We start from the raw sequence: 25,288 nt of genomic DNA on the forward strand, positions 1-25,288 counted from the left end.
TGCCGCAAGCTAGAAACTACCCAAACACCTATCAATAGTGGAATGGATAAGTAGATTGTGGTATATTCACACAACAGAGTACTATACAGCAATAAAATGAACAAACTCTTGATAGAGCAAGGGTTACCCAAGGATTCCCAGCTGTTTCAGCCCTCAGCTGTTTGAGTCTTCCCAGCCTGGGCCCCAGACACATGCATGAAGAAGCCTTTGAGGTGATTCTGGCTGTAGTCACTGTCTGAATGCAACAACACAAGAAACCCCGAGTGCAAACAGCCCCGCTGAGCCCAGCCAAGCCTCACTTTTGTGAGCAAAACAAAGTATCATGATGATTTTAACTCACTGCTTTAGGGATGAACGTTACACAGCAATAGGTAACCAGAATACATGTGGCAGTATTTGGGGGAAAAAAATAAAGTAGAATATGTTAAATTTGTAAGTCTACTTTAAAATGTTTAAGGAAATTTAATTAAATAGATTTGTAAAAATCCCTCTAAAAACTACTGCTTAATATTAGGGTCATAAATAGAGGGAAAGATTTGTAAGTTGAACTTAAAAGCTTAATGGCAAACTAGGTTCTAAAATTTCTACTTCCCTATGTTAAACCTTAATGAAAAAAATTTTTAAATAAGACAAAAACAGTGAAAACTTCTTGGATAGTGACTTCATTGATCCTTTCAGAACGCTGAAAGAAACAACCTAAGGAAAGGAAATGAGTGATTTATTGAGTGCTTACTAGGTGCCATGCCATGTCCTAGGTGCTTTACCTGAATCAACTCATTGAATCCTCACAACCCTGTGAACTGGGTTTCATAATCCCCACTTTACAGACACTCAGAGAGGCTATGTGACTTGCCTGAGGTTCCGCAGTTAGTAAAGGCTAGAATCTGTGCTTTTGCACTTTTGGATGCCTTCTTTGGGAAGGAAGCCTTGTGAAGGCAAAGTTCTACAAGTCACTCGGGGGCCTTGGTGTGGCTGCAGCACTTTAGCATCTTCTGTGTCTGCTCCGACCTTGCCTGTGAGCCTTCCAGTGGGTGAGAAGAAGGGTGTGCACACGAGTGACCTTCCTGTGAGGATTAATGTGGCCAGAGAAAAGGATGGTCCATTGATCCTTACAGTTCAGGAGTCAGAGTTGGAGCCAAGGGGGCCCGTCCCCTGGACATAACTTGAGAGTAGCTCTGGAGAGGAGTTCTAGAAGCTGTGGAAAGACAGGGGAAGGATTTCAGCACTGTGGCTCCAGATAGCTCGCATAACTTCACAGGGTTCTTTTCATGTCTTTTTTTCCTCTACCGGTTCCCAATATTTTAACTGTACCCAATGCCTAACATAACAGGGGCAGATGTATCTTTGAATCATCTCCTTCTAGAATATAAGGGTGAGTCAGCTTTGAAGTTATATAGTCCAGTCCTCTCATTTTATAGGAGAAGAGACCAAGAGATCAACTTCGGTTGCTTCCTATGCAGAATCTATACACTTCCTATGAAGAATCCTACCTAACATTATGGAATGAGTTCTCAAAAATCTGCATAGAAAATCGGTGAGCTTTATAAAACCCTGTCTTTTATTTTTACAAAGAGAGGGATAGGTAAATGAGGCCTGTAAAAACAGAAGTAGAAGAATAACCTGGGGGTGGGCCCTGGTGGTAGGCTGCTGGGATCCCGAGGGCAGGGAGGGAACTGCTGCTCTAACTTACCTGCCTGAACATGGAGCCTTGGCAGGTCCAGTAGAGCTACCATCTAGAGACCCAGACCCTGAGGCCCCAGGCAGCCCTGCCATGCCACCTTCAAGGGCAAGTCTTCTGCCCCAGGAGGCTTTCTAGTGGTTCTGGGAGAAACATGCTATTTAACAACACTGACAGCTAACTAAGCACCTTGCGGCCACTTTCGAGGGAAAGAGCCTGAATATAGTGTGACAGTGATCAGTCTCTCCTGGGCAAATAAAACAGGTGAAGGTCTGGCTATAGCTTAGTTATTCAGGGGCCAAGGAGCTAGTGTGTGCTTTCTTTAGATCACCACCTTTTTGCTGTTCCTTTTGTTGTCAGGGGATCCTATCAGCTGCTACCTTCCTTGGAATACCAGACTGGAGGAAAAAGATGGGAAATCATGTATCTCAGAGGAGGAGGGGTAGGGAGTGGAAGAGAGAAGCAGGGGCAGCGTGGGGAGGAGTTTGTTAAATAATTCTATACAGAACAGAATTTTAAAATACCTTATACGTTAAACTAGTGCTTTATAGCTTACAAATTGCCTTTGTGTACTTTATCTCATTTACTCCCCACAGCAACCTGGTAAGGTAGACAGAGGCTACCTATCTACTTACCAGTAGGTATTAATTATCTATGAGACTACTAGCCCTGTTTTGCAGATGAGGAACTGCTCTGGAAGGTGGTTAACTGGCAGGACTAGAGTCACATCTTAGAATCACAGAATCATATCATCACGGAGTTAGAAGGCACCTTAATAGCAATAACCTAAGGCATCCTTCTCTCAGAGCTTGAATCACCTTAAAAAAAACCTCTGAGAAGATTTCTTCTGATCCCTATTTGAATTCTTCCAGTGACGAGTAACTCACTACTCCTTGAGGCAAATCCATTGTTAATACTGAGCTAAAATCCTCTCCTTATAGCTTTCAGCCCTTAATTCATTTCTGTCCTCAAGAACTTCACCAAATTAAGGGAAATTGTAATTCCCCTTCTTTTCAAAATTCGAAGGTATTAGTCTTGTCCATCTCTTGCAGATTAAGCATCTTACATTCTTCCAACTGTTACTCATGATTACTCATAATGTGATTACCTGGCACAGTGCCTGAAATACACAGTGGATACTCAGTGAATGTTTGTTGAATTGGTTCTCTGGCCTTGGTATTTTGTCCTGGTCCTGGCCTCTTTCCTTGACCATAATTAGCTTCCATGTTGTAATCTGTTTCTCATTTGTTTGTTTATTTAAATAATAGAAAGGAAACAATATATAGTATTTACTTTCAAACCACAAAGTCTTCAGAACAACTTGAAAACATAAGCAAAATGGCCCAAATTTCAGACAGCTTTCAGTTAATTTGTGATAATGGACTCATTATCTGACTTAACTGACCACTTCAGAGATGCATTCATTGAGCATCTCCTTTAAGTAAGACATCAAGTGGAGCATTGTGGATTGTGTTCATAGTATTAACTGGAAAGATTCTAGTGAAGGCAGGGTTAATTTGAGGTCTAACTGTAAGACCCTGCATGAATACATTATCCAACAGCACTGCTTTGCATGTTAAAAAAAGTAGCACCCAATTGTGGATAATTCTGGGCACCACCAAACTGAAAAATGTGCTCTCTTCAAAAATAAGCTCCAGTAGAACCTCTGACTATTTTTAGTTGGTCTTAAATTGGCTTGGTATGAGGGACAAGCGCTGGCGTCAGTGTGATGAAGCTGTGTCCTGACAATGCAGAATCCAGTCAGCTTCATGCCTATTATGTAAGTGCTGGGCGGGGATGAGTAGCAATGAGCTTACAACTTTGGTCATTGAAGAGCCAGGGACTAGATGGTGAATTGTGCCCTGCTTTAGAAAGGAAACAAGTAAATTGCTACCAATCACGAGGGACTATGCTTATTCACTACAGTAATAACCCTAAAAGGAGTTTGATGGCAAATAAGTCAAACCAAACACCCTAAAACACAATTCGAGGAAAAGGTCTCTGGGTTAACTTATCCCATTATCACAGACTAAATTGAAAGCCATCTAAAATTTGGCCGATTTGATCACGTTTTCAAGTTGTTCTGAAAACTCTGTGGAAGTAAACAATGTGTTTTTCCCTTACTTAAGCCAAAGAACATTTAAAAACCTACTCTCTTTATACTACAAATACTAGTACTTTAGAAAGTTAGTTATGTTAGCAGTTTTCTCATCTTGAGCCTCAGAAAAGGCTGAATTTGGAAAGAGGCCTATTATGCAATAGTATTAAGGGTGGAGGACCTGGGAGATGGAGTCGTGACCGCCCTGCACATAAGCATCTGCACTGTCATCACGTGGTAGGTGATAGACTCTTCACAGGTACAGAATGGAGAGAACTCCTAGTCAAGCAGGACCTACCACCCAGCAGAGGGAGGAGGACAGTCCCAAGTCACAAGAGAAATCATAGAGAAATACAGCAGCAAGTTCTTGCTGGAAGACATGCTGATGTCCTGGGGCTTGTGTCCATTATACTGTTGACTGGCTGCTTCTCTTTCCTCCTCTGAACAGCACATCCTTTGCCTTCTCACATAAACCCAGGAGGGCCTTTGGGGGCCAGCTGGGCCAACACACTCACATGAAGAAAGTGAGGTTCAGTGAGGTTGTGTGGTTTGCAGTCAGTAGCAGAGCCAAACATAGCAGCCAGGACTTCGGGCTCCCGGTGTGGGTCTCTTTCTTGTTTACAACCCCGCCTGCCTCTTAACGTTTGGGATAACTCATGCATAAGGTGTGTAGCCATCAAAGGTGGGAATTTTCACACCTTCACTTGAATGGTTTTCTTTATAGGCAGAGGGAGAGGTACTGATCTTGGAAGAGTCAGGATTAAAAACTAAGTTGGGGATACAGGGCAGCTTAGGAAGAAGAATAAACAGAGCAAAATAGTAAGTGGGGCAAATGGGAAGAAGGCAACAGAGAGATAAAAACAGCAACAGTAAAATGGGGAAGACATGGAGGACAAATATGGAGAGGGGAAATTAACCGAGAAGAAGAAACAGGCCTTTTTCTTCTTAAGAGCAGCAAACTGAGGGAACCAAGGACTGAGCAGAAGTCAGAAGGAAGGGAGAAAGAGGAGAACAAATGGAGCCGGGAAAAGAGAAGAAAGCCAGGAAGAACATGAGGACACAGGGAGCTGCTATGAGTTCAGAGTGTGTGCAGGTGGGTAGGTGTGTTGGACAAAGAGAGGGACCCACAGGACAGAATCCATATGCACTGGTGGGGGTGGGCGAGTAGGGTACAGTGGGAAGGAGGCAATAGGAGAGGACAACACAAATGGAGGAGGTCAAGAAAGGGATCTCGGGTGCTAGACGCTGGTTGTAAGGACTCTGCTTCCATAGATTATCAATTCCACACTTACGAAACCAAATAGCTAACCTTTTATCATTTGCCTCTCTTGCCTCTTTCATTATTTATATGACTTGCTTTTCAAAATATACAAACATTCACTTACTTACCTCAAGTACCCTAAATGCCATCCTCACTGAACTAGTTTCTTGGGAAAATAGTCAGTGTTTCCTAAAGAATGATTAATCTCTTAGCTAACCCTCCCCCACCTTGGAAATGCCTTCCAAATTGGGAACAGTGGGATTTTCCTCAGGAAAAGCCAGGCCTGCACCATGGTTGGCTGGAGTCCTAGAGGGATAAGTCACACAGCATTGTGAGAGCAGCCAGGGGGAACATGAAAGCAGTTACCCAGAACTGCTCAGCACACACTTTCTTGTACACTCTCCTAAGGTGTGAGGGAAATCCTGCATGTTAGTCCCACCCAGATTATGCCCACTCTACCTCCCGCAGGTGTGGTTTTCTGGGAAAGTCACCCTATCATAGTAATATTCAGTCACAGCAGTGTCCAGTCCTGTGCCTGAGCAAATAACACACTTTCCACTGGCCCAGAGGAGAGCAAGGTGGGGACATTTTCCTCCCGGAGTCATTAGCCTCTAATCACAAGCCTCTTCGAAATAATCGATGTTAACAGAGGTACCTGTCCAATCCAGGCTAAATAATGACTGCTTTCCAGAGCTGACTATATGCCAAGAAGAACCATTAGGAATTAGAACCATGCCAGCTTTTTAAAAAATCCTTTAAAATGCATGCCACAAATAAAATCCCCTTTAGTCTTAGCTGTGGCCTTAGTTATTAGCACAACCTTGCAAAAAAATTAGCAACTTATTTACTTGCTCAAAATGTTGACCAGCCAGCCCACTTTCAAAAATACAATCACACTTAATAAGGGATGAGTTAAAAAAAATTTTTTTTTACACTCTCATGCTTTGCGTGCGCCAGGAGTGAGTTGCTATCTGCAGGGTTGGGTTAATGCCACTTTCTGGGAATCCTCGGGAGGACAGACTCCATGAAACGATTTTTTGCCCTTACAAACCCAGTTAAGGCCAGCTGTTGGCAAGAAAGTGGCAGCTGCCTTCTGAGTACTTACACAGGATCCTGAGCCCGGCAGCTGTGCCCATGTTAGTTCTCCCCTCACCTCATGTACTCCCCATCACTCTGATAATCCATGAACGATTCTGATCCCGACACCTCCTCAAAATCCTCCAGCACCAGACTGGTAGAGTCCTCACCCAGGACGCTGCTGTCGGGCCTGGACATCCTGACCCAGGAAGGAGGTGCAGGAGGGTTGGTGGCCGCTGGAGGTGGGGAGCTAGGGGGTGTTTGCTGGACAGATGTGGGCAGGGCCTGAGGAGAGAGGGATGCGGCAGGCTCACGGACGTCCTTGTCATCCTTCTGAGACTCTGGTCCTGCATCTGTGGCAGCAGGACCTAAGACGTGGTAGAGGCTGGGGAGACGGATGTCGAAGCGCAGCCCAAACTTAGCAAAGAGCTTGTCATTGAGAGCGTAGAGCTTCTCCGAGATGTCATAGCCCAGCAGGGCCGAGAAGAGGCGAGAGATGTATCGCTGTTTGGCCAGAAGGAGGTGGAGACTTTTCCGGGGCCAGGAAATATAGCTACATTCAGTCTCGGCTGTCAGAGTGACCTGAGAGGGGTCAGGAGCAGAGAGTAAAGGTTGAAACTAGAAAATGTGTCCATGCTTAGCACAGAGAAATATAGCGTTTACTTGGCAAACTGCTGCACTTTTCCTGAAGAAGCTGTGGAAGTAGCTCTCCATGGCCTTGCCTGGAAGAGGTCCTATGACTGACGTTTACTGCGTGCACTGACACGACAGGGGTGGGGGGTGGTTGTGTGTGTGTGTGGAGGGTGCTCTTGTCAGGAGCCCTGAGATCAGCCCTTCACTCGCTGGGCCCTCACCTCCTAGAGCCTCAGTGTCCACCTCCAGTCTCCTCAGCTCTCCTACTCTGTGTCCCATGGCTGATCTCACTAATGGCTGCAGAAGGTTCTGAGCCTGCTGTGATTACAGGAGAGAAAAAGGGCCTCCTAGCGCTCGGAAGAAAGGTCAGGATGCTGATGACAGTTTTTTTTAAGGATAAAAAGAGATAATATATTGGAATGGGGACACAAAAAAGAGTTGGAAAGAATTTCAGTGAGAGAAGAGCCAGGCTGCATCCAGTGGACAGAATGCTGGCTTGGGATTCAAGCCCATGAGCTGCTCTTGACTTGGGCCCTACAAGTAACCAAATGGATCCGATGACTGAAGTCAGCAAAAGGGCACAGGGGAAGAGGAACTCTTTTTTTGGGATTGGGGGGGCGCCACCTTGCGGCATGCGGGATCTTAGTTCCCCGACCAGGGATCAAACCCGTGCCCCCTGCATTGGAAGCACAGAGTCTTAACCACTGGACCTCCAGGGAAGTCCCAAGAGGAACTCTTAAGAGCACAAAGTAGAAGGACACCCCACTCTCCATTTATTTAGACATCTAGAAATTTCTGGGCACTCGCTATGTGCCCATGATACAAAGCTAAGTTACACTTGCAGGGTCAATAACGTGTGCCCAGCACAGAGTAGGCGCTTGATAAACCTTGTTAAAACAATGATGATAAAGCTAGGTTTCAAATGAAGACATGCTTAGGATAGTAAAGGAAAAGGGTGTGGAATCACACAATTCTTTATACTCTGGCCATAATACTTTAAACGTGAGCAGGTTGGCAGAGCTCAAGATGAAGATTTGTGAATCGAGACAGTGGAAATGAGGAGGAGGAGGATAGCAGCTGACATTTACTGAGAGGCGACCACATGTTGGCGTTGTGTTAAATCCTTTATGTGGGTCGTCTCATTAAAGGTAGGGTTGGCTTTCCAAACATTCTTTGTTAGAGATCATATAAAATCCTTTTATTTCTTTGCCTCCAGAATTCCCCCTCCCCTCCCCTCAATCATCAGCACTGAAGTCAGGGCTCTAAATTAACTCATCAAGACCAGAAACCAGTTTCAAGTTCTGGCTTTACCACTTTACTAGCTGTGTGACATCAGATGAATTGCTTAATCTCTCTGGGTTTGTTGCCTCATGCGAAAGAATTATTATTACTAATTTGGTTCAACAAGTAATTGTCACATCTGCCATAACCTGTACTTTCGATGTACTTAGTAACAATTCCCAAACAAGAAATAAGTGTGCTGCACGTGAAGTGGGTGTGCGTAAGAGCTAATCTGGATGCAAGCAGCGTCCTCAAAGCTGAACACAGAGACTGTGGGCATTCTTGTGAACATGCTGTTACTTCTTCCATCTTAAAATGAATCAAAATTTTAAAATTAAAATCCTTTTTCTTCACTTCACTTCCTTGACTAGCTAACACTCCATTGATTTGCTCTCCTTTTCAGCAAAGCTCCATGAAAAAGTTGTCTATACTTGCTGTTACCAATTCCTCTTGCACTCTCTCTTCAGCCAGCAAGGCTTTGCCCCAGTGGTCCACAAACTATTCCTGGCAAGGTCACCAATGACCTCTACATTGCTGAGTCTGACAATCAGTTTCCATAGCTTTCAGTCTCTCCTCTTTGATACTCTTTACTTGGTTCCCAGGATGCCATACTCTCCTGGTATAATCTCCTGATTGGTCCCTTTCAGCTTCCTTTGCTGCTTCCTCTTTTCCCCTCCAAATTCTAAACACTAGAGTATCCCAGGGTTGATGGATTCTTGAACCCCCTTTCTGTCTACACGCACTCACTTGGTGATTTTGTCCGATTCAATGGCTTTAAATATCATCTGTGTGCTATGACTTCCAGACTTATGTCTCAAGCTCAGACCTTGTTCCTTAATTCCAGACTCAAATATGCAACTGCCTATGCAGTGTCTCTGTTTAAATGTCCATAGATGACACAAATCTAACACTCCCCAAACTGGACTTCCTCTCTTCTCACAAAGACGATACTATCGTAGCCTTCCTTATCTCAGTTGATAGCAGCTCCATCCTTCCAGTTGCTCAGGTCAAAAGTCTTAGAGGTTTTCTTAATGCTCTTTCTCTCATGCACTACATCCGATGCGTTAGGGAATCCTTTTGTCTCTATCTAGAAAATATACTCTCTGGCCCTAGACGATGTGGCTCCATATCACCTCTCTGACTTCCTCTCCTACGATTCTCTCCCCTCCCTCTCTCTGTTCCAGCCACATTGGCCTCCCTTCTGAACCTCAAACATGCTAATCCTTCCCACCACCCAGCTTTTGCCTCTGTCTAGTATGCTGTTCCCCCTGATATTCTCAGAGCTCACACTACCAATCACTTCAGGTCTTTGCTCAAATGTCGCCCATTCAACAAAGACTTCCATGAACACCCCATTTAAAATTGCAACTACGTTGACCCTTGAGCAACACGGGTTTGAACTGCGTGTGTCCGTTTAAATGGGGATTTTTTTTAATAGTAAATACTAAAGTACTACACATCGGCCGGTTGGTTGAATCTGAGGATGTGGAACCCCAGATATGGGGGAACATATATTTGGCAGTTGGACTATAAATTATACGTGGATTTTCTACTGCGTGAAGGGTTGGCGCCGCTACCTCCTGTGTTGTTCAAGGGTCAACTATGTCTCTCCCTTAATTACACTACTCTATTTTTTTTTACTAGAAGTTATTATCTTTTAACATATTACATAATTTACTTATTCATTATGTCTATGGCTTATTTTTTGTCTCCCCTACTAGAATGTAAATAGCATGAAGGCAGGGACCTTCATCTGTTCTGTTGACTGATATATTCCGAGCACCTTTAATAGTGCCCAGGTGAGAATTCCCTGGCGGTCCAGTGGTTAGGACTCTGCGCTTCCACTGCAGGGGGCACAGGTTCAATCCCTGGTTGGGGAACTAAGATCCCACATGCCACATGGCATGGCCAAAAAGAAAAAAAAAAAAGATAGTGCCCAGGTTACAATAACTGCTCAATAAATACTACGGAAGTGAATGAATGAAATCAGGTGAAGACTACCAATCTTGTATGTTGCAAAACAACTTGATGTCATTTTCTCATGTCCTATGTAAAATCCTTCCTAAAAGTCTTCAGGAAACCAATGGTTTGACTGATTCCCACATACACATGCACATGTCTGTAATAAAGTTTTGACCAGCTCTTTCTTTAATCCTCACCTTCGAAGCTGGTTGAATGGATTAAATAAGCTGACGTACGTAAAGAGACCTTGGGTCCAGTAAAACGTGATGCAAGTTGGAGAAATAATGCTGATTTTTGTGTGATCCCTCCCATGCTATGTTCTTGGTGACTAATGAGAGGGTCACAGTGCTTAACAGTCAATAAATTCTTAATTGAATTCTTGAGAGGTGTGATGGAATGTTGATTCCCTTGTGGTAAACTTAGTAAGTATTATGATTCAGTCACTGTGGATTCCCTGTTAGTCAACAAAGACTATGCAATTGCAAAGGCAAGGACAAGATGAACTACAACCCGAGACAACACTTGACATTTGCAAAGAGGAAATGGGACTTCACAGAGCCAAGAGCAAATATGTGGATCTCATTGCTCCCAATGGGGAAGCATGCTAAAAATACAAATGGGAGAAATACGACAGTCCCTACATCCCTCTCAGATGACTGAGAGGCCATCTGCGGTCACAGCCCTTCCTTTCAAGCATAACTTAGGGGAGGACGCCCGGCTTATCCACCACCTGTTTCTCAGTTTCAGTGTCAGAAACAGAGCCTGGTCTGGCTGGCTCAGGACCTGACTCAGGCCTCCTGAAGGTTCTTATGGTCCTGGGAGGGTTCTCAAAGGAGACTGCTGGGTGGCTTGGAGAGGACGTGAGTGTGTGGTGGGTGAGGCACGTTCAGAGGGGATCTGTGGCTGGTGGTCTAGGCAGTGGGATCAGGATTGCCTCTCAGGCTCTGTCCTCACAGAGTCAGGAGTCAGGGTGGGGCGGAAGCAGGCCCAGCCAGGTGGCATTGCCTGGCATGTGTCTATTCTGGGGTTGGCTCGAATGCTCGCCTGAGGGACTCCCTGATAGAACTGGTAGGAGACACAGGGAACCCAGTACTGGCAAACTATCTGGACAGAGGAGTCCCTATAATGGTGGGTATGTGTAAACTCCACTCTCCTGGTAATCCTCCCATTTTAAAAAAGAATAGAAATAGTGGTGTCAGGCCACTTGGCTTTGCCACTTTCTAGATGAAGACCTTGGGCAAATTACTTGAGGTTTCTAAGCCTTAGTTCCCTCATCTGTTAAACATGTTAATGGACGGTTGTGAGAATCAATAAGGCAATAAAATAGGTAGTGCCTGCCATGTGCTAGCCATTCAGTAGGTGAGAACTACAAAGAAGGTAACTGAAATCTGAAGGACTGGCAGAGAAGAGAGGAGGGCTCTAGCAGCCAGGCCCTGAACTTGGAGTGTGTATGTGATGTCCTCTGGAGCCCTGAGACACCAGCTGCCCACTGCCGAGCCAGTTCAGTGAACCTTTACTGAACACCTACTACTGTGCACAAGGAGCCTGAAGATGGAGAGGAGAGCCCAGATTTCTACCTCAAGGAGTTTACTATGCGAAAGACAGAAAGGAAACCAAATCGTTAGAGACATGTGCGCAGTCAGCATGGTAAAAGGAATAGAAGAGGCACGTAGGCGGTGTGGGGGCGGGGCGGGGCCGGGGAAGCTGGTGAGGTCAGCCTGGGCAGGCCTCAGAGGAAGTGAGACGCCGTAGCCTCCTCTGGATGAGGAAAGTGCATTTCAGATAGAACCGACAGTAGGAGCCAAGACATGGCCATTGCAAAACAATGTGGTGTGTTTAGGGAAGAACTAGTAGTTCCGTAGGGCTGGTATGAGCAGGAACTGTGAGGAAGGAAGGGGCTGGAGATGTGGCTGGTTGTCACTAAAGGTCTTAAGTTACTCCCTAAGGAGTGTGGGCTTTTATCTTGTGGTCACTGGGGTCTTCTGGAAGAGTTTTAGGCATAGGAGTGACATAGCCCCCCTTTCAGGCGTCTGCACCTCCCTACCCCACCCTTCCTCTGTCAGGCACTTTTTCCACAGGAGGAGAGTGCTCCCACCCCGAGCATCATATTGGCAGTGGTTCAAATGACAGATGTAAGAGGGGAAAGATGGAGGCAGGGATATTGCTGGGTTACAGTGGGATGGTCTTGGGCTGGTGCTGCCATGGGGCTCCCTATTACCTGGAAGACCCCCTCTGCAGAGGGATGTAGCGATTCCCACTCGGGAGAGTCCATGAACTGGTAAGGAAAGATGTAGTGCAGAAACTGCCCATCCTGGCTCACACGAACCCTGGCAAAGGGAGAGAAGAGACTGTGTGGGAAAAGGGAAGTGGCTACCCAAATCCTCTCCAAAGTCTAAGTTACTTGTTAAAAAGTGGAAAATGATTAGGGTCCAGTATGGGCTTTTTCCTGTTTTCCCCAGAAAACTCAGAGTGTCAGCCTAAACCTCTCCTCTAAAGTGAGTTATACTGGGAAAGGTTCCTCTATCAGGCAGAGGGGGCAGATCAAAAAGATCTCTAAGGTACATCCTGTCCATTTGGAAGGAGCTACTGTTCCACTTTTTCTGGAGCTTTATTGGCTAAACAGTTATGTATGGAGCACCTTCTGTGTTCCTGGAAATCTGGGAATGTGGAGATGATCTGATCCTTGCCTTTAAAGACGTCACAATTTAGTGGAAGTCACAGGTACATAAATAACTGTCTGTAAGTCAGCGTGTGCTACTGTGGGACAGGAGACTAGAGGACGGAGAGATCTTAGTTCTCTCCAAGTGGCACACTTCTCAAAGATGATATTTGAGCTGAGTTTTGAAGGATGAATAGGATATTGAGAAGCAGATCAGAATGGGGATGGAGATCTGAGAAATCCAATGTGGAATTCTGTTTTCCAATATCTGCTTTTCCCTTCCTCCATATTAGGAATTTTAGCTGGGTTCATGGCTGCCCGGCTAAACTACATTTCCCTACCCCCCTTGCCGCGAGGTAGAGCCATGTGATTACGTTTTGGCCAAGGGGATATTAGCACTCCACACCTTGCTCCTAGTGAATGCCTAGACATATATGTGTGTGTGCAAATTACCAAAGACCACCATCAATTAATAGATCATTGCATATTATCTGACAACCTAAAGATGGAAGACAGAAGGGGACGTAGGTCTCAAACCAAGCCCAGGATGTGGTGTCAACCTACACTCTCTGATGGCAGAAATGCACCTGCTCCTACAAGACCTATCAATATGTGTAGATAACCATCAGAACTTCCCTGAGTAATGAAAGGATACAAGGAAAGATGAAGTGCCGCGTTCTCCTACCTCACAGTCTTCACATATTCTCTCCCCTCCAGCTGCCTCTCTTCCCAATCCCCACCTTCTCCTCAGGCCTTAGCTTAAACATTCCTTCCTCCAGGAAGTCTTGTCTGGCTGCCCCAGGAAAGTTAGGTCCACCGCTTAAATGCTCTCATTGCTCTTTGCCTTTCTCCTTGGAAATACTATGTCTGTTATTCACTACTATGTCAAACATGAATTAGTGCCTCTCTTCATACACTGTGAGTACAAGAAAAATATATTTCTTTTTTTTCGGTACGCAGGCCTCTCACTGTGGTGGCCTCTCCCGCTGCGGAGCACAGGCTCCGGACGCGCAGGCTCAGCGGCCATGGCTCACGGGCCCAGCCACTCCGCGGCATGTGGGATCTTCCTGGACGGGGGCACGAACCCGTGTCCCCTGCATCGGCAGGCGGACTCTCAACCACTGCGCCACCAGGGAAGCCCTATTTTTCCTTTTTTAACACAAGATCCCTAGTACCTAGCCCTCTTCATAAATATTTTTGGAAAAGGGGAGGGAGGAAGGAAGGGAGAAAGGAAAGGAAGAAGGAAGGAACAATCAAACAAATGAACTCACTGTGTCACCATAAATGGGACCAAAACCTCAAAGAAAAGCTTCTCTAACAAAGGAAGAAAGACAACAGGAAGGAAATGAGGTTGCTGCCACACACATCAGATCCTCCTGTCCTCTCCCCAGGCAAGGAATCTGGACACCCAAGCAAGCCACTGAGGAGGGACAAGATTTTAGAGTGTGAGTAACATCTAATGAGCCTGCATGACTCCTTGAAGCCATTCACATTGTATATTGTATCCTTTGTAGTTTGAGTCTCCTCTTCCTTCTTGATCTCCTGGACATCAGGTAATTTCATCCTCCAAGAAGAGCTTAGACAGTTAGTTGCCTCTTCAGGAGTTCATACTTGGGATTGTATATGAGAGAAAATCTCCAACAGTAAGCACAGCTTAACAGGGTGATGAACTTTGAGGAGGTCACTTTGCCTTTCTGAGTCTTGAAAGGGATTGATTGCCTTATGAAAATAAAACAAAAAGAACGTCTGAGATTTCAGCAAAGCGCTCCAGATGAGACTCTGCACACATGAACTGGGGAGGTCTCCACAAGAAGCCTCCATTTCTTGACATGGAGTTCTTGTCTGCTGCTTTGAGGTGTTTAGTACCTCACCAGCCAAAGGTACGATGATTCTCCTTTAAAGGTGGAGCCTGGTCATATAGACTAGAAGCCCCTTTCCCCAGCTCCAACTTAGCAAAGTTGAGACAGGATGATGTTGAAAGATCTCAAAACAAAACTCTTACTCCAAACCTTGCAAAGCAAGAAAAATATCAAAATTGTCTAATTTTTGACTCAGGTTTTGGATGCTAAGTATAATAGGAAAAGCCACACTGAGAGGGCAAGGCCCCCTCTCCTCTTCACAGGGACGTGGTCTTCTACAAGTTCATGGTAAATCCATTATATAAAAGATACCTGAACCATACAATAATCCTGATGTATGGTTTATTTTCAGTTCACCCATAAATGAAATGAAACATCACAAAACCTCATAGCTCATTCAACCCAGGACCTCAGACTCCAAACAAAATAAAAACATGTATACATCACACGTTGATTCTATACATTAATACATAAATGCATATTATTACTAGTAGCAGTAGTTGTTGTAGTACCATCATCATCAATGTCAAACTCCTTTCTTTCCCCACTATGGCTGGTGGGCTTGTCTGGTTTCTTTCTTTTTTTTTTGGAATCAGACCCTTCTGATTACTTTCTTGTCCTTCTACCACATTCTCCTGGTCTCAAGAAAGCAGGAAAGAGGAAATTAAGGACAAAGCTTTTGAAATACTCTACTTGCTTTCCACAGAGCCAGCCCAAGTACATACCAGGTTAAGATGCTTACTGTCAGATGCTTAGCTCCACATACAAGTCCCACTAGGGCAATATTTCAAAGAAGTCACAATTTCCTACCAACTGTGCAGCACAGAGCTCCATGGTATATTTGTTCAGAAGAGATCAGTCAATGGCCAATGCTTGCATGCAGCCTGACCAGGCATACGGTAATCCTGACAAAGCCCATTTCTGTTAAGGTCTGACTGTCAGCCTCCTTAAAAGGTGTCAGCCAGGTGTCTCCACCATATACTCAAAGAGATACACGTAGGCAACACTACTCCTCCCTCACTGTCTGGCCTGCAGGTTTATAGCACTTTACTTCTTCGTCTGTAAGAAGCTCAGTAGAACAATTGGAAGTGGAAAAGTGGACAAGGGGTATTCCTGCTCCATACCTGGGTATATACAGAATGGCTTTACCAGGGCTTCCCTGGTGGCGCAGTGGTTGAGAGTCCACCTGCCGATGCAGGGGACATGGGTCCGTGCACCGGTCCGGGAAGATCCCACATGCCGCGGAGCGGCTGGGCCCGTGAGCCATGGCCGCTGAGCCTGCGCGTCCGGAGCCTGTGCTCCGCAGCGGGAGAGGCCACAACAGTGAGAGGCCCGCGTACCGCAAACAAACAAACAAACAAAAAGAATGGCTTTACCATAGAATCTGTATGGGATATTCCCCAAGATCTTTGATGCCCTGGAGGGAACAGGGGTTACAGGAAACCCCCTCTGTTTTGGCACTGTTTCTTGTACATACTTGGCACTTAGCAAATGTTGAATGCATATGGAAGGAATGAATTAGTCTTACTGAAATGTCCAGTTTTCCAAAGCTTACAGAGATATTGCTGCAGTTTAGGCATGACATGCTGGCGTGTGTGTGTGGTGTGGTCATTTCAGACCGAGGCTCAAGAAACACTCACCCCACACCTCCCAGCACAAGTGCACACACAATCCTTCCTGCCAACCAAGGCGCCTCATGAGCTAGTTTCCTCATGGAAAATGCTAAGAAAGGGGAAGCAAGCGCATGCTTAGAAAAATCTATTTTGGTTTGTTTGACTTGCCACATCCTTCCTCAGTGGAAGGGACATGAAATGGAAAGGGAGGCACTGGGAAATGAGAAGTGTGGGCGTGGGGAAGAAATGCTGGGCATTGACTGAGCAGCTTACCGGCCAGAAAGCAGCAGGGACAGGCGGTCGATGGGCGTCTCGCCCTCCACGGCGTAGGTCTGCTCCGTGTCCAGAGTCAAGACTTGCTCCTCGCAGCAGCGAACGATCTCCTTGTACGCTGGCAGGGGTACCTGCAGGGGCAGGCACAGCGTCTTGTAGAGGAGCTCGAACTCCTCGGGGAGGGTGTCCTCGCGCAGGCAATACACCAGGTGTGCCAGCTGGAGCACGCAGGCAGTCGCTAGCAGCACGCTCCAGAGGACGATGTCTAGGCCGCAGGCGTCAAACCAGCCCCACAGCACACAGCACAGGTAGCCTGTGCCCAGGAAGCCAAAGAGGTAGAAGCACCCATACACCCCGCTGCCCCCCATGAAGCCCAGGAGCAGGAGGCAGGTGGCCAGGTGGTAGACAGCCCCTTCCTGGTCCTGCCTCCAGTCGACGCACAGCGGCCCGCTCCAGAGGAGCTGGCCCACTGCGCTGCCGTTGCTGCTCATCTTCGGGCCTCAAAGCCTGTCGGGCTCTAAGACTGTCCCCACGTGGGAAATTCAGGAAATGGGTTAGCCTGTCCTCTCAGATGTCATCTCACCATTGGCTTCTCCCCACCAGCTCCACCTTTCCTGGGAGGAATGCTTCCAGTAGCTTGGGGGAATGAATGGCAGAACATAATACACTTCATGGAGAACTGAAAACCTTTCTTTCTCTTTCCCTCAGCAAGGCTCTGGCCCTCCCCGCAGAGCTCTGACGAGCGTCCACGGCTCCAAGTTTCTTAGGACAGTCTTCACATTTGGCTCTTGGCAGGAAAAGATAGGACTATGGGGCTGAAAACTTCAGCAGTGAGGGATTAAAAAGCAGCCACATCCTGCTTTCTGTTGTCTCCAAACAGAATGAGGAGAGCCCGGCACGGGAGGCACATTTGTGCACCATTTGGAATGCATCTCTCTTGGCACCGGAAGAAAGGGTGACCCCAGACGGATACCATGTTTGGAATTGGAATCCAAGAGGTACTGTCAGTGAGAAAAAACAGGCCAGGCACACAGGCAGGCTGGAAGAGCACTTAACATACCTCCCCAGAGGACAAGATAAGACCTGGGGCAAAAGAGGCAAGTGAGTGTGTGTGTGTGTGTGTGTGTGTGTGTGTGTGTGTGTGTGAGGGGGTGGACAAAGGGAAAGTGAGCACAGAATTTACTGTCACGCCTCAGGCAGGTCACTGTCCAGAGCCCGCTCTGGGAGGGCTGGGGGTTCTCCTGAGGTAGGAGGACACTTCAAGGTCGGAAAGTATGGGACTATTATCAGAAAAAATCCTAACAGTGAGAAGTGGAAAACCCCTTGAAAGCCTTTATGAAGTCACGTTGGAAATATGACTTTATTTGAAATAGGCATTTATTTGACAACCATTAAACAAAATTAGCTATGCAAAGCAGCTTTTTGAATTCTGACTTTCTCCTGCGTGTATGTGGATCTAGTAATAGTTAATACAATGGTAATACATTGCTCAGACCATCACCCCACTCACCCCAATGTTGGCAAATTATAATAACCATCACCTATTGAACACCTACAAAATGGCAGACGTAGATTAGGTATTTTTCATACGCATGATTTAGTCATCACACAACCACTCCAAATAAATATTATCCTCCTCCTACATCTGAAAGAAACTGAGGTTTAGAGAGGTAACAAGTTCCCACAGGTAGTAAGCGACAGAGGCAGGATTTTTTTTTAAAATATAAATTTATTTATTTATTTATTTTTGGTTGCATTGGAATTTTGTTGCTGCGTGCGGGCTTTCTCTAGTTGCGGTGAGCAGGGACTACTCTTTGTTGCGGTGCGTGGGCTCTCATTGCAGTCACTTCTCTTGTTGCGGAGCACGGGCTTCTAGGCACGCGGGCTTCAGTAATTGTGGCACGTGGGGTCTAGAGCGCAGGCTCAGTAGTTGTGACACTTGAGCTCAGTAGTTGTGGCTCACGGGCTCTAGGCGCACAGGCTTCAGTAGTTGTGGTGCACGGCCCTAGTTGCTCCGCGGCATGTGGGATCTTCCTAGACCAGGGCTCGAACCCGTGTTCCCTGTATTGACAGGCAGATTCTTAGCCACTGCGCCACCAGGGAAGTCCCAGAGGCAGGATTTGATCTCATCTGTCTGACTTATTGCTGTGTCCCAAGTATTTGGCACAGTTAGTGGAAATACAGGACCAGATCCATGACTCCTAACTCCCCTCCCGCCAGAAAGTCTGAGGACGTTCAGGAACTTCTGGATGAACCTGGAGTCTACCTTGGGTCATCAATTTGAAATCTGGGAATATGCAAACACTAAACTAAGAAATGTCCCTCTGGCTTCCACATGACTCCTTGATTTTGTTTCCTTACTACCATTACTCCTACACCCCCTGAGGTATGGGGGCGGGGACAGGGGGTGGAGGCACCCAGTAACCTTCCAGAACTATTCAAGTGCTCGATTCATAGGGACCTTTATTATACTGCTAGTAAGCTAAGTAAAATTAGTGAGAGATTAGGAATTATCAAATATGCAGAGGAGTAGAAGTTTTCAACTCAACACACACTGAGTGCCTGCTATGAGCCAAGCACTTAGAGGATCAAAGATTCCCAAGAGCTTTCACTCTATCAAGGGAGAGATACCTCAAAAAACAACCTCATTTCAGTGTGGGAAGCATAGTAACTGAGTTGAGTTTAGGAGAGGTGGCAGCCTAGAAGGAAGGTGGCATTGAAGAAGGAAGACACAGGTGCTAACAAGGAATTTGGGGTGCAGGGGTTGAATTAGCCAGGTAGAGGGAGAAGAGGATGTCTAGTGGTGAGAACAGCAGAAGAAGCATAGGCATGGAGGTGTGAGAATGTACGGCATGTTGAAGCTGGGGTTTTTCTTCTTTAATCACAATCACCTAACCAACAAATGTGCATCTTATTCCCTTCTTTCTAATGTTGAGGGGGAAAATCAGTGGCAAAGGAAAAGAGCTAGAGAGCTTCTGGAGAAGGCCCCATGCCCCACCCTGCCACCCTCGCCCCCAGCCTTTCCCACAGCAACCATTTGGGTCCTTGATGTCATTTCAGCAGTGGAGTTTGGGAATTTCCATATGCTGCTTTTCTGTCACCTGCCTGCCTCCTGGCCAAGCCACCCCCTTTAGCAAGCAGCAGCTGCTCATCCCTCCACCTTAGTCATGCACCCCCTGAGCTGTCAGAGTGGCTGTCTCTGCCAGCTGTGAGCAAGGAAATGAGAAGCACAGGAACAGGGAAGCAACCAAGGCTCTGCCCAAGATAGAATTTCAAAACAGGTCATCTTTCTCAGCAAGCCTGACCAATGGGCTGGTCCTGATCCCTTAAAGAGCCAGGCAGACCAGCTAGCTGACTGCTGCTCTCAGCCTGCCTTCTTTGTCAATCCACAAATGTGCTCATCGGAGCAGAAGGTACTAACATTTGTCAAGCAGTTATTGTTTCCTCATGTCTCCCCATGATACTTCATTTTTAATGGAAGAAACAAGCTCAGAGAGGTTAAGGAACATCCCCACGGTGACAGAGATAGTATGTGAATAGGGGCTAACGCCTAGGTCATTGTGACTCTAAATTGTAGGTTCTCTGTGCTGTACCACCTTGCCAGGTACTTTGGGGAGTTAATATGTGTCCATATGCAGGCTCATTCATTGCTACCAGGGATTTGTGTATGCCACTGGGGTGGCATAAACACCACATGCTACCTGTAGTGACAGTGATGCCTGTGGGGTGGGACCTATGACAGGAATACAGTGAAAAGCTGTATCTTTGTTTTTAAAACCAGGTTTGATAGAAGAAGAAAGAAAAATTGTGTGTCAAAATGGTATGTTCTTATAAGGAAAGCCACAAATATTCAGGCAGAAGCACGGTAGAAAATATTTGGGGGGAATAAAAGGAAAGACACAGGAGTCACATCATTTGTTGAGTCAATTCTATTGAATAAGCATTTACTTAGGACAAAGTATGTGTGCTAGGAACTGGGGATAGAAGATGAGGAAGACAATGAGTGAGGGAGACTGACCCAGAAAGAACTACAACCCCAAAAATACACTTATTGGGCATGTGACCAATGAGACATAAGAGGACGTGTCAGGGAGCTTCTGGAAGAAGTATATTCCCTGGTGGAGACAGTAAGGAGGCTTGCTACCTTTCATCCTGGCTTGAATACAGTTGTGTGATGATATAATGCTTGAAGCTACCACAACCATGAGATAGGAAGGGGTTCAAAGGAAGCACTGATAGGGGAGCAAAGAATTCAGGAAAAACATCACAAGGGAAGATGACATATAAGCTGGTTTAAAAAGCCGAGTAGGTGTTCCCCAGCTACGGGAGGGCATTCCAGGAAGGGAGAACAGAATGTGAAGTCAAGTCCAGAAGTAAAACGAAAATACATGGCATATTCTGGTAACAGAGAACAGTTTGTTATCAGTGAATCAAAGCGAGCATCAGGACACGAGGCAGGAGAGGCAGGCCAGGGCCAGATTATGAAGTCAGCCGGCTACACCATCTCTCCAAGAGTGGTCATGGACCATGGCTGGTCCAACAGCTGTTACTGGTCCATCATGAGATATGGACAGAAACTGAGAGAACTTAAGACGTCTTTATACAGTTTGACAGGAAACTTATTAGTCTGTGAATTGGAAAAACTTAAAGTAGTAGTAGTTTACTACTTGTAGTTTGAGAAACTACATGTAGTTTCACCACAGGTAGTTTGAGAAACATTGGTCTTGATGCTTTTAATGCTTTCCTAATGTAGTTATTAAAATCGAACACAGGCATGATTCTAGGCATTGGACACATACTGCTGAGTTGATCTTGGGCAGACACTACTGGTTCCTTATCCATTTCCCCCTTTTCCCCCAGTTTATGGAACTCTGATTTTGCTTGGGCGATATGTAAAGGAGGGTGGGCTTCTCTCCCAGTTGCCAGGGCCTGAACTTAGACTGGTCAAGGGACTTCCCTGGTGGCGCAATGGATAAGACGCCGAGCTCCCAATGCAGGGGGCCCACGTTTGATTCCTGGTCAGGGAAATAGATCCCACATGCATGCTGCAACTAAGAGTTCCCATGCCACAACTAAGGAGCCCACCTGCTGCAACTAAGACCCGGTACAACCAAATAAATAAGTAAATATTTTTTAAAAAACAATAAAAACTGGTATCAAAAAGACTTCCAAGTTAAAAAAAAAAAAAGACTGGTCACATCCAAGCACGATATCCCATTCTCCACAATGGCAACTAGTTTAAGAGTGGACATGTGGGCTTCCCTGGTGGCGCAGTGGTTGAGAGTCCGCCTGCTGATGCAGGGGACATGGGTTTGTGCCCCGGTCCGGGAAGATCCCACATGCTGCGGAGCGGCTGGGCCTGTGAGCCATGGCCGCTGAGCCTGCGCGTCTGGAGCCTGTGCTCTGCAACGGGAGAGGCCACAACAGTGAGAGGCCCGCGTACCTCAAAAAAAAAAAAAAAAAAAAAAAAAAAGAGTGGACGTGTGACTAATGAGACATAAGAGGACACGTGTGTGGGAGTATCTGGGGAAAAGTATACTCCCTGATAGAGACAGTAAGGAAGCCTACTACCTTTCATCCTGGCTTGAATACAGCTGTATGATGATGTAACGTGTGAAGCCACTGTACCCATGAGATAGGATGAGAAGGTTAAAGAGGAGAAAAATAGAACAAGCCTTGGTTCTTCAAAGTATCACTGAGCCATTGTCTCAAATCTGAAACTTTCAACCTTCAGACTTTATGACAGGAGATAAATTACATTTATTGCTTAAGTCTCTGTAGTTGGGTATTCTGGTACTCACAGTTGAAGGCATTCAGATTCCGATCTCCCTAAGGATCTCCGTAAGAACTACTCTTCAACCAACAGTTCTCCAAACATCTGCTGATTGTTTTATTCTATGAAAACTGAACGTCATATGACTTGTTATGTGCTACCAATAATTTTCTCTCAAAAGTCTGAGTAAACTGAGAGGAATTGCTCCTCTAAACTCAATTTGACCATTCAGGATGACTTGGTTGTTAAGTGAACACGATGATTTAGTGCAAAGTTGGTTGTCTACTCAATACCCATTTACCATATACCACTTCCTCCTTGTAACAGAATTCCAGTTTTGTTCTGATATCTCACCTACACATGGATCCAAGGAGGAAATCCTGTTTAAGCTAGTCAGCAAAGGGCATTCTGTTGACAATTATTATTGGTCCATAAAAATACACATAACCTAATTTGGCTCAGTCAGACCAAAAAAAGGGTGGGTGGGTGTGGGGACTTCATGCCTTAGGAATGATTTCTCTTTCCTCTGCTGCACTTGAACAAGAAAGTAGATTATTAGCTTCATTAGTCCTAGGAGAGAGCTCTGAGATGAAAATAACTTGAGTCTTGGATGGCACCACTGAGCCTTGATATCACTGCATCTAGAGCTTGCCCTAACCCTGGACTGCCAGTTATGTGTTTCCCTTGATGAGGATTTTGTATTACTTAGCTGTCAAAAGCACCATAATTAACACAGATAGAACTACCACCTAGCAGTTTATAATAGCTGAAGAAACACTGGGTATAGTCACACATGCACTCTTTTAAGGAAAATATTTATCATAGCACTGAATATTCAACTTTATATTTTTATAGCTTATATACATATATCCACCAGAATATAAGCTCTTTGAGAGCAGGCCATGTCTTACTAATCTTTGTTCACTACTTAGCACATAGTTGGCATTTAGTATGTCCTCAGTAAATGTTGAGTCAAGCAGCCTCTATTCTTGAGGACAGGGGATATGTCTGATTCACACATAAATACTCAACACTTAGGGCAGTTCCTTGCACATAATAAGCCTTCATTAAATATGTACTGAGTGAATAAATGAATTTACAACTATTAATATATGATGTTTATATTAGACACCTGGTACAGGAAAGAACATTGGGCTTTTGGGCTTGAACTCTAATGACCAAGACTCACATCCCAGGTCACCAGATATTTAACCAGAGCAACTTCCTTAACCTGAGTGCCTGTACTCACCTGTAAAATGGGGATTATAGTTTCTCCATCACCCTCACATCAGACCTGCAGAAGGTATAGTTAACCTAATGGAGACCTTGCTTAGGGACATGGTCCTGTTCTTATCAACCTTCAAGGCAAATGTTTCACGTTAGACAAAGGGAACTAATTATAGAGAATAGTGTGAATGTATCTGTATTGAGATTTGGGGATGTATTGTGAATAGCAGAGGCTTAGCAAAGAGGTATGTGGTGGTCAGAATGTGGTGATCACCTATTAGGAAGCTAAGTTCTTCATTTTTCAAATTATTGTGGTGACATCTATTACTGTTAGTATCAAAATGCTGCACATGATTTCTGGGAAGGCTTAAGCACTAGGGAAGGGTGGGCAGAGGGTCTTGTGAGATGTACTTTTAACTATGGCAGGTGTCAAGAAGGGTGTGTTAATTCTTTACACATCAGGTGAGCGTATCAAACTGGCAAAGGCTGAAAAAAATTAACCTTGCTAAGAGCTTAGGGAAACAGGCACCCACAGGTACTAAGGTATTATAAATGGGCACCCCCTTTCTAGAGATCAGTCAGGCAGTACTCATTCAAAGCCTTGAAAACTCTGGCCCATCCTTAGTTAAATGATTAGTAAAGATACTTGTAAAGACTTCCCTATGGGGCTTCCCTGGTGGCGCAGTTGTTGAGAGTCCGCCTGCCGACGCAGGGGACACGGGTTCATGCCCCGGTCCGGGAGGATCCCACATGCCGCAGAGCGGCTGGGCTCGTGAGCCATGGCCGCTGAGCCTGCGCATCCGGAGCCTGTGCTCCGCAACGGGAGAGGCCACAACAGTGAGAGGCCCGCGTAGAAGAAAAAAAAAAAAAAAAAAGACTTTCCTATGGAAACTTCCATTGCAGTATTATAATGGAGTAGCAAAAAAAATAAAAATAAAAAGTGAACATACATGCGAAAGAGATAAATGGCAAGATGGTCACCAAAAAGTGGCCCTATTGTAGACTGGTGGGATTTCAGGTGACTTCTTTCTTCCTTACATGTTTCCATAAAACCAGCCAGCAAAACAATGTATTTTAAAATCAGAAATAGGGCTTCCCTGGTGGCGCAGTGGTTGAGTCCGCCTGCCGATGCAGGGGACACGGGTTCGTGCCCCGGTCTGGGAAGATCCCACATGCCGCGGAGCAGCTGGGTCCGTGAGCCGTAGCCACTGGGCCTGTGCGTCCAGAGCCTGTGCTCCGCAAAGGGAGAGGCCACAGCAGTGAGAGGCCCGCGTACCGCAAAATAAATAAATAAATAAATAAATAAATAAATAAATAAAATCAGAAATAATTTAGGTATCTGTTATGTATCCTGTTCAATTCTGAGACCCAATTCCTAGAAGGGTATCTGACACACAGCAGGCATTCTATAAAACATCTGATTGTTGAATGTATGTAGATAGGGAATTGGTAAGCCATAGAGTAGATTTATACATAGCTACTACAACTCATATTGTAGAACTGAACTCACAGGTGGTAAAATACATTAAGGGGAGAAGGTAATTAATAGTGATTGCATTAAAAATATGTAGTATAGAAAAATGATCTAATTTTTTGTTTTAGAAAAATGTATAAGAAAAGTTTGGAACAGCAAAAATTAACATTGGGAGATGATAAGGTTAGGGATTTTCTTTTTTTTTCCTTTTGTAGTCCCAGGACATATTCAAGCAGAATCTGGATAACCATCTGCCATGGATCTGTATTGGGTGGGAAGTTGATTCACATCATCTGCCTTAGGAGTCCAAGATTCTATTCTTCACCCTAAAAGAATGCTCTGAAAACTATAAAGTGCTTACTATCAATAAAAACTCTACATCCAAACGAATATTAAAGTGAAAAATATGAATACAGACTC

The 25,288-nt window shown here is 45.4% G+C and overlaps 1 protein-coding gene across 1 annotated transcript; it reads right to left on the bottom strand.

The window, feature by feature from the left end:
• Nucleotides 1-701: 701 nt before the first annotated feature.
• POPDC2 (popeye domain cAMP effector 2) lies at nt 702-16,885 on the bottom strand (the record flags this gene model as incomplete). The annotated part of the gene is made up of 4 exons (XM_081234699.1): nt 702-1,195; nt 6,285-6,696; nt 12,209-12,317; nt 16,395-16,885. 4 exons carry the CDS (start codon nt 16,883-16,885, stop codon nt 1,110-1,112), a joined length of 1,098 nt encoding a protein of 365 aa, XP_081090825.1. The 3' UTR covers nt 702-1,109.
• Between the last annotated feature and the right edge of the window lie 8,403 nt (nt 16,886-25,288).

Source organism: Mesoplodon bidens (assembly GCF_964165515.1).
Source record: "Mesoplodon bidens genome assembly, chromosome: 5".
Lineage (NCBI taxonomy): Eukaryota > Metazoa > Chordata > Mammalia > Artiodactyla > Ziphiidae > Mesoplodon > Mesoplodon bidens.